Source organism: Phoxinus phoxinus (assembly GCF_949152265.1).
Source record: "Phoxinus phoxinus genome assembly, chromosome: 19".
NCBI lineage: Eukaryota > Metazoa > Chordata > Actinopteri > Cypriniformes > Leuciscidae > Phoxinus > Phoxinus phoxinus.
Genome location: NC_136894.1, coordinates 22941720 through 22954250, shown reverse-complemented (window position 1 = coordinate 22954250; position 12531 = coordinate 22941720). Strand labels below are relative to the sequence as shown.

The 12531-nt window shown below is 38.3% G+C and overlaps 1 protein-coding gene across 1 annotated transcript in view; it reads left to right on the top strand.

Annotated features, from left to right (window-relative positions):
- The first annotated feature begins 965 nt into the window (after positions 1 to 965).
- Positions 966 to 12531, top strand: part of LOC306987443 (uncharacterized protein) — a 54471-nt gene continuing 42905 nt past the window's right edge. The window contains exons 1-3 of the mRNA XM_079591718.1: positions 966 to 1290; positions 2150 to 2187; positions 7032 to 7316. Of these exons, the coding sequence (XP_079447844.1) occupies positions 1134 to 1290; positions 2150 to 2187; positions 7032 to 7316 (480 nt within the window). The 5' untranslated portion in view covers positions 966 to 1133. The remainder of the gene's footprint in view (positions 1291 to 2149; positions 2188 to 7031; positions 7317 to 12531) is intronic.

The following is a 12531-nucleotide window of genomic DNA, read 5'->3' as shown; positions in this document are numbered from 1 at the left end:
GCCCATATCCCACCTCAATAGCAGCAAAAAAAAAATTGCAATACAAGTTGTATTGTACAACATTGTATTTTACATTTTTTTATGTAAAGACATATCAAAATTGCCTTATTACGAATATAGCAAGGGTGAATCTCAATTATCTGTCCCTTCCCCAAACCTGGGACCAAACCTGTCCCTGATCTTACCCGTATCCCACCTCAATAGCAGCAAAACATTTTTGCAATAGAAGTTGTATTGTACAACATTGTATTTTACATTTTTTTTATGTAACTTTAAGACATATCAAAATTGCCTTATTACGAATATAGTAAGGGTGAATCCCAATTGTCTACCCCTTCCCCTTAGTTTTGCACGTTCACGTGAGAGTAAGGTCTATCCCAATTCTCGTTTTGATCGAAGGGTAGGGCTAAGGGGAAGTGGTAGATACCCCTTAAAACCAAGCATTTTCGCTAGCTTACTTGAAATCGAGCCCTACCCCTTGATTAAAACGAGAATTGGGATAGCCATTACTCTCACGTGAACGTGCAAAACTAAGGGTAATGGATAAGACAGAGAATTGGGATTCACCCTAAGCCTTAAAAAGTGAAGTCACACTTAAAATGTGCAAATGATTCTAGAGACCTTTTCTCAGAACTAACTTCACTTTTCTCAGGCATTTTAGCAATGACTAAACTCAAGTCTTTTTTTAGTGGATGTATGTCATTATTTCCCCTCAAGATCTTTTTCTGAAGTGTGACTCAAGTGTCCAAATACATTTTGAGGCCACTGTTTACATTAACAACCTCTATGATCTCTGCGTTTGTACACGCACTCCTAGTGCGTGAACTATGTTGTCGCTTTAAACCGCCTCGGGTGCATTTCTCTGCTCCTACCTACCATTAACCAACAGGTCTCGGAGTTTGAGTGAAATGAGGGTGTGTGTGAGTGAGAGATGTTTTGCCCTGGGAGTGGCTGCTGGATATTCCAGGCAGCGTTGCGAGTGCCGTACACACTCGTATACGCACTCCTCCAGAGCTGACGTGGGCTGTGGCCTTAAACAGCTGTTGCCCATCTGCCACTGAGAAGCAGCCACAGGAGCTAGACGAGAGGAAAGAGGGAGTAGACAGAGAGGGGAAAAGGAAAAGTGGCTAAGAATGGACGCGCTGCAGGACTGGGCCCTGGAGTACCCGGCTCTGGCCCGGCTGTTCTGGGTGATCGTGCTGGTTTTGGTCACCGTCCTGGTCTGGAGCTTGTTCTTCTGTTGCTGGGGTAACCAAAGCTCCACCTCCCATCTGGAAAGATATCTCTCAGGTAATACAGCTGCTTTTATTCTCACTCAGCTGATCTGGAACCAGTTCTTACTGATGTTCTTTAGCTATTTCCAGATCAGTAGGAATTCCAGACTGTTCGAGGAAGAACAAAAGTTTTTACCGTGGAAACAATGCCGGTTTTTCATGACTGGCTGCATTCAATGGGCACAGGATGCTTAAGTGGTTGAGTTGTGTGTTCACTCTTTCTTGACGTCATCTGAAGGGGCGTTCTGAATCCTCAAATCACGGTTTACTATTTTTCAAGCATTCTCCCTAAATTATATGTTCCCTGTGATGTTACGCAATGGCAGCCTTTGCAGATTTCGGCAATTTTCCAAACCAAGATCTGAATTGCTTTAAAAAGACCCACTTGGGAAAGACCACAAAGCAATTGTTGTTCAATCAGATGTATAATTGTAGCCTTCGGTGAAGACTGTCAGCAATGTATTCTTTGAATAAATGAAACCCATTCCTGTAGATTTTCACAAATGTAGAATCCGAGAAACATGGAGGGTCTGACATGCATTTGAGCTTGAAAGAGTGAAGAATCAGTTCACATAACTTGACTTTTTATTTCTAAGGATTGGATTTAAGGTTCAAACAGGCTCTAACTTGCTGTTTGAGTGTTTACTATGACAGTAGTTTTGACAGCTGGACACAAACTTAACCTACTGTTCATCTTCATACAAATAAACAAACCTCATGTGTACTGAAATGTTTCAATCAATATCATGCCACACGCTTGAGAAGCTTTTGTCATTATTCATTTGTAATCAGTATTTCAGTTGGCCAGAGCTCATAGAGTTTAATATTCCACAGAGGCTTCCTTTATTTTATTTAATACTGTGTTTCTGTTTCAGCCATGGAGAAACAGTCAAAGAAAAAACACCAGAGCCAGGTACGTCATCAATCTATTACCATATTAATGATGCCGATATGATGTTTGTCTTAAAGGGAAAGTTAATTTATTTATTATTTAATATGTAAAGTCACCTTTATTTATATAGCTCTTTAAAATACAGCAGCTTCACAGTGATAACATGAAAATAATACAACAAAGTTGTTTCTAGAAGAAAATTGCGTCATCGTCCACCGTAAGGCAGATCAATAATATTGTTGAATATTAAATGTCTCCAACTAAGCAAGCCAAAAGCCAAAGCAACAGTGGCAAGGAACCAAAACTCCATCAGGTGACAGAATGGAGAAAAAAACCTTGGGAGAAACCAGGCTCAGTCGGGGGCCAGTTCTCCTCTGGCCAACGAACTAACAGTGTATGATTATGATTCGGGCAGCATTACAGGTCAGAAGTCAGATTGGATCAGAACATTCAGAGTATTTATCCATTTCCATCTGGTTAGAAGTCGGAGTCATCAAGCCGGTATGGAGACGAGTTACTGAGGATCAGTGCCGATGGCTGTCGTGTCGATGAGGCCTTCACAGGGCTGATGTGGCTGGTACTTCAGGGTGCGTTGGGATGGTGCAGGTCCACCATGGTGGAGAGACTAGTTGACACTTCAGGACTGCGTTGTTGTCGTGTCCAGGTGCTGGTCCTTCATCAGATCTGGATCCGGCAGACTGCGGTAAACCTCGGGATGAACAGAGAGATATTAGCGTAGACGCCATCCATGTACCAAGTACATTAGGATTTATGGGAAGTGTTCCCGGTTCCGGCTGATCTAAACTATGCAGCCTAACATTGAATTCAATTAAGTCTGTTATGTGTGTGCTAGGCCAAAAAGATGTGTTTTTAGTCTAGATTTGAACTGACAGGCTGTGTCTGCTTCCCGGACAATGTTAGGAAGATTGTTCCAAAGTTTTGGTGCGAGATAGGAAAAGGATCTACCACCAGTAGTCGATTTTGATATTCTAGGTATTATCAACTGGCTGGAATTTTGAGATCGCAATAGATGTGAAGGACAATAATGCGTTAAGAGCTCGCTCAAGTAATATGGTCATACTTCCTGGTTCTGGTAAGAAGTTTAGTTGCTTCATTTTGGACCAGCTGTAGATTGTTTATTAAGCATTCGTTTTTTTATCGTTTTTTCAGAATGAAGTAGTAGGAAATAAAAAACTTGTCCAGTTTTTTATATAGCAGCTATGCATTCTGTTAATTTTGTGAATTGGTAAGTTTTGTCAGGGCGTGAAGAAATATAGAGCTGAGTATCATCAGCATAACAGTGAAAACTAATGCCATGCTTCCTAATGATATCTCCTAAGGGTAGCATGTACAGAGTGAACAGCAACGGCCCTAGTACTGAGCCTTGTGGTACACCATACTGAACTTTTGATCGATAAGACATCTCTTCATTTACTGCTATAAACTGATAATGGTCAGATAAGTATGATTTAAACCATGCTAGTGCAATTCCACTAATGCCAACATAATTTTTGAGTCTATTTAAAAGAATGTTGTGATGTCAAATGCAGCAATAAGATCGAGTAACACTAATAAAGATATACAACCACGATCGGATGACAAGAGCAAATCATTTGTGACTCTAATGAGAGCTGTCTCAGTACTATGGTACGGTCTAAATCCTGATTGAAAATCCTTGCAGTCATCATTTCTTGCTAAAAAGGAACATAGTTATACTGCCTTTAGTATCTTTGACAGATAAATGTAATTTAACATTACTCACCCTTATGTCGCTCCAAACCCGTAAGTCTTTCGTTTAATCTTCGGAACGCAAATTAAGATCTTTTTGAGGAAATCTGAGAGCTTTCTGTCCCTCCATTGAAAGCTACAAAACTACCACTTTGATGCTTCAAAAAGTTCATAAAGATATCGTAAAACTAATCCATAGGAATTGAGCGGTTTAGTCCAAATTTTCACAAAAATAAAAAGACGATCGCTTTATATGATAAACAGATTTAATTTAGTCTTTTATTCACATATACTCATTGATCAGCGAACATAAACAGAAGCTCAACTGAACCTTTCTTGCAGAGGCTCAAACATGCTGCGTAACACGAGAATGAACCTCATTGGTTCTAGCGGAAGTTCAAACGTGCTGCATAACATAAAAACAAACCTCATTGGTTCTTGCAGAAGCTCAAACGTGCTGCGTAACACGAGAATTAACCTCATTAGTTCTTGTGGAAACTCAAACGTGCCTGTGTAACACGATAATTAACCTAATTGGCTTTTGCAGAAGCTCAAATGTGCTGTGTAACACGATAATGAACCTCATTGGTTCTCATATAAGCGAACATGCATGAGCTTCCGTTTACCACAACTAATGTTTAAGTTGATGAATGTTAAATTATATGTAAATAAAAGCCTTAATTTAATCTGTTCATCATATAAAGCGATCATGTATTTTCAAAAATTTGGACTAAACTGCTCAATTCATATGGATTCGTTTTACGATGTCAATGAACTTTTTGAAGCATCAAAGTGACAGAAAGCTCTCAGATTTCACCTAAAGACCTTCATTTGTGTTCCAAAGATGAACAAAAGTCTTAAGGGTTTGGAGCGACATGAGGGTGAGTAATTAATAACAGAATTTTAACCTTTAAGTGCATTCGTTTCCAAGACACTTATTAGGAAGAATATTGGTTTACTTTAGAGTCAAAGCTTACTTGCACTGGATGTGCTGTTTTCAGCCTCATCACAGGCTGTAGCCACGTCCTCTTCTCAAAAAAGGAAACACCTGTGATTCAGCAACTTCCTGATGCACTCGCATTCATATAAAGTAGCCTTGTTGACAGCTTTGGGTGAGTAAGGGCAAAACGCACAAGATACAGTACCTTCAATGCCCTGTAGATGCTGATATTGCTTCTTTTGGAACAGAAATGAACTGCTGCAGAAAAAGTTAGGTGCCATGCAAAATGTGTAATTGCATGACTTTACAATTACAAATGTAGTCAAGTAAAGTTGGCTAATATATTTGATACCGAAAGTACAAAGAAGCCATAAATATACTTAAGTGCAGTAACTAATTACATTTACTCAGATACTTTACACCACTGTACTGTTTAAATAGTAATATTAGCATGCTAGTCATCCCAAACATCTTTAGTGATCATACTTTTTACCCAGCAGCCTCTAGAGGCCAGTATTGTAAAACAAGCCATTTGATGACATTTTAAATGGCATTTTCAGCAACTTTTCAGAGATCCAAAAATTATTATGTGGCCACATACTTGAATTGTTTGTGGTTAAATATGCTGGTAAATGATTTGATTTGCAAGTAAAACATCTCAAAACCTCACAGTTTACCTGATATACGAATGCACACAGTAAAAAACAGCTGAGCATTTCTTCCTTAAGGTTTACAAAAAAATTAGTACATATTAATTGATGTATATGGCATTATTGAGTCTGAGTCAGTGGTCAGTGCAGGTTTGTTGCATTCATGCTGGTTTGATAGACTGCCGGTCAGAGATTGTCTGTGATAGCTCTGTCTGCATGAATGGAGACACTTTGTCTCTGCTCACTGTTATAGGACAACAAAAGGCTGTTTCCTCCCCTGTTCTCCAAGTGGACAGAGAGAAAAACAGATCCAAATGTCCTTATCTCTCAGCCTGAGAGAAAAGGCAAGTTTATGAATTAGATTTATTTGTGCAATTTACGGAGCAGATGGTCAAAATAATAAGGTCATAATAATTTACTCTGGATACCGCATTTTTTATTAATTTTTTTTATTACAGAGATGTTTTAACTTTTACATTTATTTTCCAATATAATTTCTTGCACTGTTGTGTTGATTCGGAAATCCAATATCTTGCAGATACAGTGGCACCATAAAGGAATTAAACACTTGAAGTTTTGTATGAATTAGATTTTTATAAACAAACGCACTAAGTGGCTTATAAATTACCTACATCCACTAATGTAATTGGTTAAAGATAAAGAAAAATGGCTCAGAAAAGTAAGTTAGTTCTGAGAAAACTTGCATCATTTGTGTGCAGATGCTGCTTGGTTTGATCATTTTTATCTAATATGATGGCGTTCATATATTTTTAATTATGAATTAAGTTTCCAAATAGTTTTTGGTGGCTGTACCTCATTTGTTGGAGAAAGAAATTATTTTTGCCCCCATAATATAACTGCCACTTTGGTTCTTGCATTTGCATATGACGTCAAGACTATCATTATCCTCTTTTAGTCTTTAAATGGTGTTGATTTAGTGCTCTATTTAGTTTTCAGTTTGAGGATGTGAGTCCACTCTAGATATTTACATTGAATCATTTATTTAGCAGGTGCCTTTATCCAAAGTGGCTTATAAATGACAATCAAACCAACAATATGTAAGTGCTGTGAATAGTCTTTGTAGCTTTTCTAAGTCATGTGAGGGTGTATGTTAAATCACTGCAAGTAAGTGTAAGTGCTACGTTACGTACAAATACTAAAATCTAATTTGGTAATGTACATTGGGTATATTAAAAAGCCTTGATTCAGGGCTTGAAACTGTGAATGATGTTCTTGTACCTGCTTTCTATGTAAAAAGTGATTTGACTGACAGAAATGGCCTTTTAATTGTGTACCTGACAGATTCAATCACACTCACAGCCTGTTGAATAAGGACTCCTTTGTGTGATCCAGGCAGTGGGCGTCAGAAATAGCCGAACAGTCTCTAAACTCACTGATAACCCCTTTGTTGCCTTTTCCGAATGATCTTATATGACCACTTGGATCCATCTAAAGTCCCTTTTACCTGCATAAGTTTGGAAGGTGGTTCTTGTGTCAGGTTTTATTACAGCGCGCAAATGAATACTCTGATTTCACTGTTTTTTCAGCGGAAGAAGAAGCCGAAAGACAAGAGTGTCTCTGCGGCTTTGCTAAATGAGGGGATCGTCGGGGTGATCAAACTGGCAACCCCTCTGTCTCAAGAGAAACAGAAGAAGAAGAAGGAAATACACCGGAAAAAGACAGAGGAAGAGGAAGAAAAGAAGGAAGGAAAGGATGAGAAGGAGGAGGAAGCGAAAGGAGAGAAGCCCTCTACAACAGTGAGGAAAAGAAACAAACGGCACCTGAAAGTCACCATCGCACCTGGAACCGTGATTCCACCATCTGCTGACCAGGTGAGATCAGGCTTAAGTCATATAGAAAGACAATAGGAAAATTCCTTTAGGCTTATATTGAAGTATCATTTTCAACATCATTTTCTGATGGTGTTAATTGTGCCGATCTTCCTCACATTATACAACTTTCATTATATAATTTGCATGCAGACATAAACAGAAGCTCAACCGTATACATGCTTGATGCGCAAGAACTCACTGGTTCTCAATGTACGGCATAACACACGAGAATGAACCTCATTGTTTCTCATATGTCAAGCAAACATGCTTGAGCTTCCGGTTACCACAAGTAATGGGTAACTAAGTTGATGAATGTGAATAAAAGCCTAAATTCATTCTGTTCATCATATAAAGCGATCGTGTCTCTTCAGAAAATTTGGACTAAACCGCTCAATTCATATGGATTAGTTTTATGATATCTTTATGAACTTTTTGAAGCATCAAAGTGGTAGTTGCGTAGCTGACTATGGAGGGACAGAAATATCTCAGATTTCATCAAAAAGATAATTTGTGTCAAAGATGAATGAAAAACTTGCTGGTTTGGAGCGTTTGGAAGAGTGTTACTTTTTCGCCGTAAGTCGATGCGTACAGCCGTCTGCCGGAAGCTAGTTATTTTAGCCAATAAAGTTTTAAATATGGATATTTTTCTTACACGAATGCATCGCTTCGCTTCAGAAGGCCTTTATTAACCTCCCAGAGCCGTGTGGTGTGGAGCACTTTTATCATGGATGGATTCACTTTGATGGACGTCAAAAAAATATACAGCCGATCACTCCCAATATAAAGCTTGGAAGAAAGAACCAGGGCCCGATTCCCCAAAACGTTCTTATCGCTAAGTAGTTCTTAACCTATTCCTTAACCTTTCTCTTAACGTTATGGGCCCGGTTCCCCAAAACGTTCGTACGCTAAGTAAGTCACACTTTCGTAAGGTTGGTCTGGGCCCGGTTCCCCGATAACGCTCACTCTTAGCGCGCTAAGAAGACTCGAAAGATATATCTTACCAAAGTTGTTTATGTTCCTAAGTGTGTACCCCGAACTATACCTTAGGAAGCTGATATACCTTCTAACGTGCGACGTTACCCGGTGCTGTCCGTGGCGATGGTGCTGAATTTGTTGATATCGATGGCTCGAGAATCAATTATTCTCTCGTGCACGCGGTGATCTTTATAAAATAAGCATTAGGCCTTATTTATTAGGACTTATGGGATATTATAAAAAATAATCCAAACTATAATAGCCTAGCCTACATATTTTTAAATTGTATCATATATTGCTGCCACAATAACCATTTCAAATTTGTACGTGCTTTCTTCTCTTTTCCATTTTTGTTCGCTGAGGTGGAGCTGCGATGAAATATTGTTCTTTTAAATACTTTCCAGCATTTCAGTATTAAAAGTGTACATCTTAAGTACGGTGCTCGGCAGTGATCAAAAAGGGTTTAAACAGTGGATTTTGAATCTCTTCTTGTAAACTCAGAGATGTGGATTCAGACGGCAATTAAATTACCACACGACCTGTTTATCAAAAAACAGTAGGTACTAATTTGGCCAGGGATTTTTACGTGGGTTGAGTGAGAAAAAACACTGATATTATGGATTCTGACAGCACTAAATACACAAACTCACCCCTAGGCTATAAATGTTTAAAATACCATACAAGCCCATGAGAAACAATATTAGCGTCCGAATAGGACTTAACTGACAGTAGCCTATGCTTTCACTGGCCTTTAAAAGCGCTTTTTAATTCAATTAATAATAATAATATAATTAAAAATCTAACAACAATCAGTGTAATGACAATTTTATTATTTGCATGAAAACACTTGAATTAGCCTAACTGAATACTGTCTGGGTGTATTAAAACTTCAGAATTATATTCGTATAGACCTGCAACAGTGATAAGGTAAAGCTAAGAGTGCTCCAGACCAACCTTACGAAAGTGTGACTTACAGAAGATATACTTAGCGTACGAACGTGTCGGGAATCGTGCCATAACGTTAAGAGAGAGGTTAAGGAATAGGTTAAGAACTACTTGGCGATAAGAACGTTTTGGGGAACCGGACCCTGGACCATTCGTAAGTTCTCTCTTAGCGTTGTTTGAGCTCAAGACGCTAGTCGCCGCTACTGTGCAGCAGTCAAACAATGGTATGTTGACAATGTTGTGGCTCAACAATGATTTTATGTTATGGACATTTTAAGACTAATTATAAAATATGTTTGCAATGGATACAGGCCTATTTATGAAGTTGACTTTATTTGGTATTAGAACTAATATGGTGGTAATTAGCCTAGGCTATTTCGTAATGTCATTAAAGCGTTTAAATTGGCAATCACTTTTGATAATTAAAATCTGGCAAACAATTTGGCTCTAAATGGCTAAGATCTATAAATGGGTAAGCATGGTGGTGTCCAGTAAGCGACCAACTATATGGCAGTGATCCAACGCTCAAAGACGGCTCCGCGTTTAGTCCATGTCAATTTTTTTATTCGGCAAAACTTAAGCCGTTTTGACATTTTGCCTGACGTCCTGCCAGGACCTTGGTGTGCCTGATCCGGAGGCAGCCATCTTCCTTGCTATGTCGCTCCATAGCTCTTTAAGTTCGGAAGATATTCCGAAAGCTGGAAAACAGTGTCACCTTGTGCAAGCTCACCTCGTCCAGCAAAACTTCAAGTTCCTCTGACGAGAAGCTTGGTGCCCTTTTTTTACGTTGCTTCCCCACCATATTCTGTATCTAACTCTCTCTCTCTGTTCATTGTAGATAGGTTGCTTTTTATTGAAAACATTAACCAATGGCAATCAATGCCGCATTAAACAGAAGTAACTGCAGCTGCTTGCCAATCAATTCTGATTGTTAAGTACCTTACCATTAATATAAATGGTATGAACCCATGTCAAGAAGTGGCACAACGGGATAAAGAGGGTGGAGGATTAGAGAGGGATACCCGGTTCGTCACCCGTCACAACATATCGTGTGAACATTACTGACAATTTGATCATTTTAATTAATAGTCTATATTTTACTGATAACTTAAACTATGTTAAAATAAATGTTACTGGAATAATTTGAGGAATGTTTCATTTGCATAGAACGTGTTGTCTTTCTTAACGCCGTAATGCACCTTCGCGTGAAGTGGAAAATCGATTCCTGAGCAATCGATGCCAACTAATTCAGCACCTTCACTTGGGACAGCGCCTTTGTAACGTCGAACGTAAGAGGCAGCGTGCTAAGAAGCTTCCTAAGGGACACTTCGGGGAATACACTTAGGAAAATAAACAACTTTGGTAAGATATATCTTTCGAGTCTTCTTAGCGCGCTAAGAGTGAGCGTTATCGGGGAACCGGGCCCAGGGCATTTTTTAATATAACTCAGATTATATTCGTCTGAAAGAAGAATGTCAAATACACCTAGGATAGCTTGAGGAGGGTGAGTAAATCGTAAATTATGGGCTAATATTCATTTTTGGGTGACCTAACCCTTTAATAGCCTTTTATTTACATTACATCTATGATTGCCACTTTATATTGTTGATTCGTAGCAACTGGCATTAGGGGGAGGGACATACAACTTTGATGTAAAAAACTGTCTATGTAAACTCAGCTGCCTATCTTGGCCTGGACACTCCCGTAAAAGAGATTTTAATCTTAGTGAGTCTTCTTTCCTGGTTAAATAAAGGTTCTCTTCTCATTCTATAGAGCATTCAATAAGACAAAAATGTACATGTGGTGCTGCATTCAAGATGAGTCATGTAAAAGCATTGAAGTTAGTCTTGTTAGTTTTGAAAATTTAATTTTTTTAAAATTGAATATCATTAAATTGATAAATGCGATAAGTGAAATTAATGAAATGTTTAGTTTCTTACTTTGTATTTTGTCTCACCCAACAGCTTCAAACATTGTAAAATACTCATTTGTACCCCTAATGAAGTGCACTAGAGGGTTAATTTTAGTGTTCATTGTGCACAATAGGCTGAAGCTGGCACTGTATTAAATAGTACCCCCTCCCTCAACTGGCCCATGCCAATGACAACAGCTTTTTTCTTACAAGCCATTGAGTGGTATAAAAGCTTCTGTTATGTAAGATGTTGTCAAGCCTGAGCTTTGTTATTTGCTTGCAAAATGCCTGCTAAACTGTAAAACCAATGCCTTTAATGTTGCTGCGTATGTGAAAGAATGATTCAGTATTCCATACAAAGACATGGATCATTATTTGATCCACAAATAATTGGTCGGTCTTTTAATGTAATGTGGCATAAACATTTATGGATAGATTCCAAGGAGATATTTGATTATATTGATAATGAAACTAAAACGCCTGTCATTGATTAACTAAAGCTAACAAAGATGAATAAATACTGTAACAGATGTATTGCTCATTAAGTAAGGAATTAGTTGATGACGCGCCGCTGAATTATTGTAAAAATAATGCACTCCCTATCGCGGAGTGGCCGTTACACCTCTGTGTTTATTATTTGTCAATAATTCAACGGTGCGGAGTGAATTATTCCGCTTATACTACGGTTACTGTAGTGGCGATTTGTCCTCGACTTAAAAAAAAACAAGAAATCAAAAAATAAAATAAACAATCAAATGGCATCTGCAGCCTCTCTTACCCTGGTAAAAAACCAACAACCTTTCCCAGTGCCTGCCTGAGCCACCAATATATACACACAAACAGGTGCTACTATCAAAATAAAAGTCCCCAAAAAACTCAAATTAACGAAAATAATAACATTCGCATTCTGTATCTACATCAATAAAATAATCATGCAAATTATTTAAAGTGAAACAATATAAAGTAATTTAATTATTAACTTAATTACAAAGCAAAGAAATAGCTCCAACAGTTACCACACCTCAATATGTTGAGATTATGTATTTTGAGACATTTGTCAAGTTTTTGTCCTTAAAACGCTCTTGTGTGTAGGACTAAATTCTTACGCATCTAATCTCGCGCCTAATTTCAAACTGACATTTTAGAGCTATTAACGGAGGCTTGAGCCACTCAGACTATTGCAGTTATTAATGAGAGAGAGAGAGAGAGAGAGAGAGAGAGAGAGAGAGAGAGAGAGAGAGAGAGAATTAAGTGTACAGTATGTGAATTTCCTGAGTTTGTGCCTACAGTGTTTGGCAGCAGTGTCTCTAGCGAAACTGTACGTTTATCTGCTTCAAAGACAGCACTGATATTATCTCTCTAAAGAGAAATGTCATGTAGCTT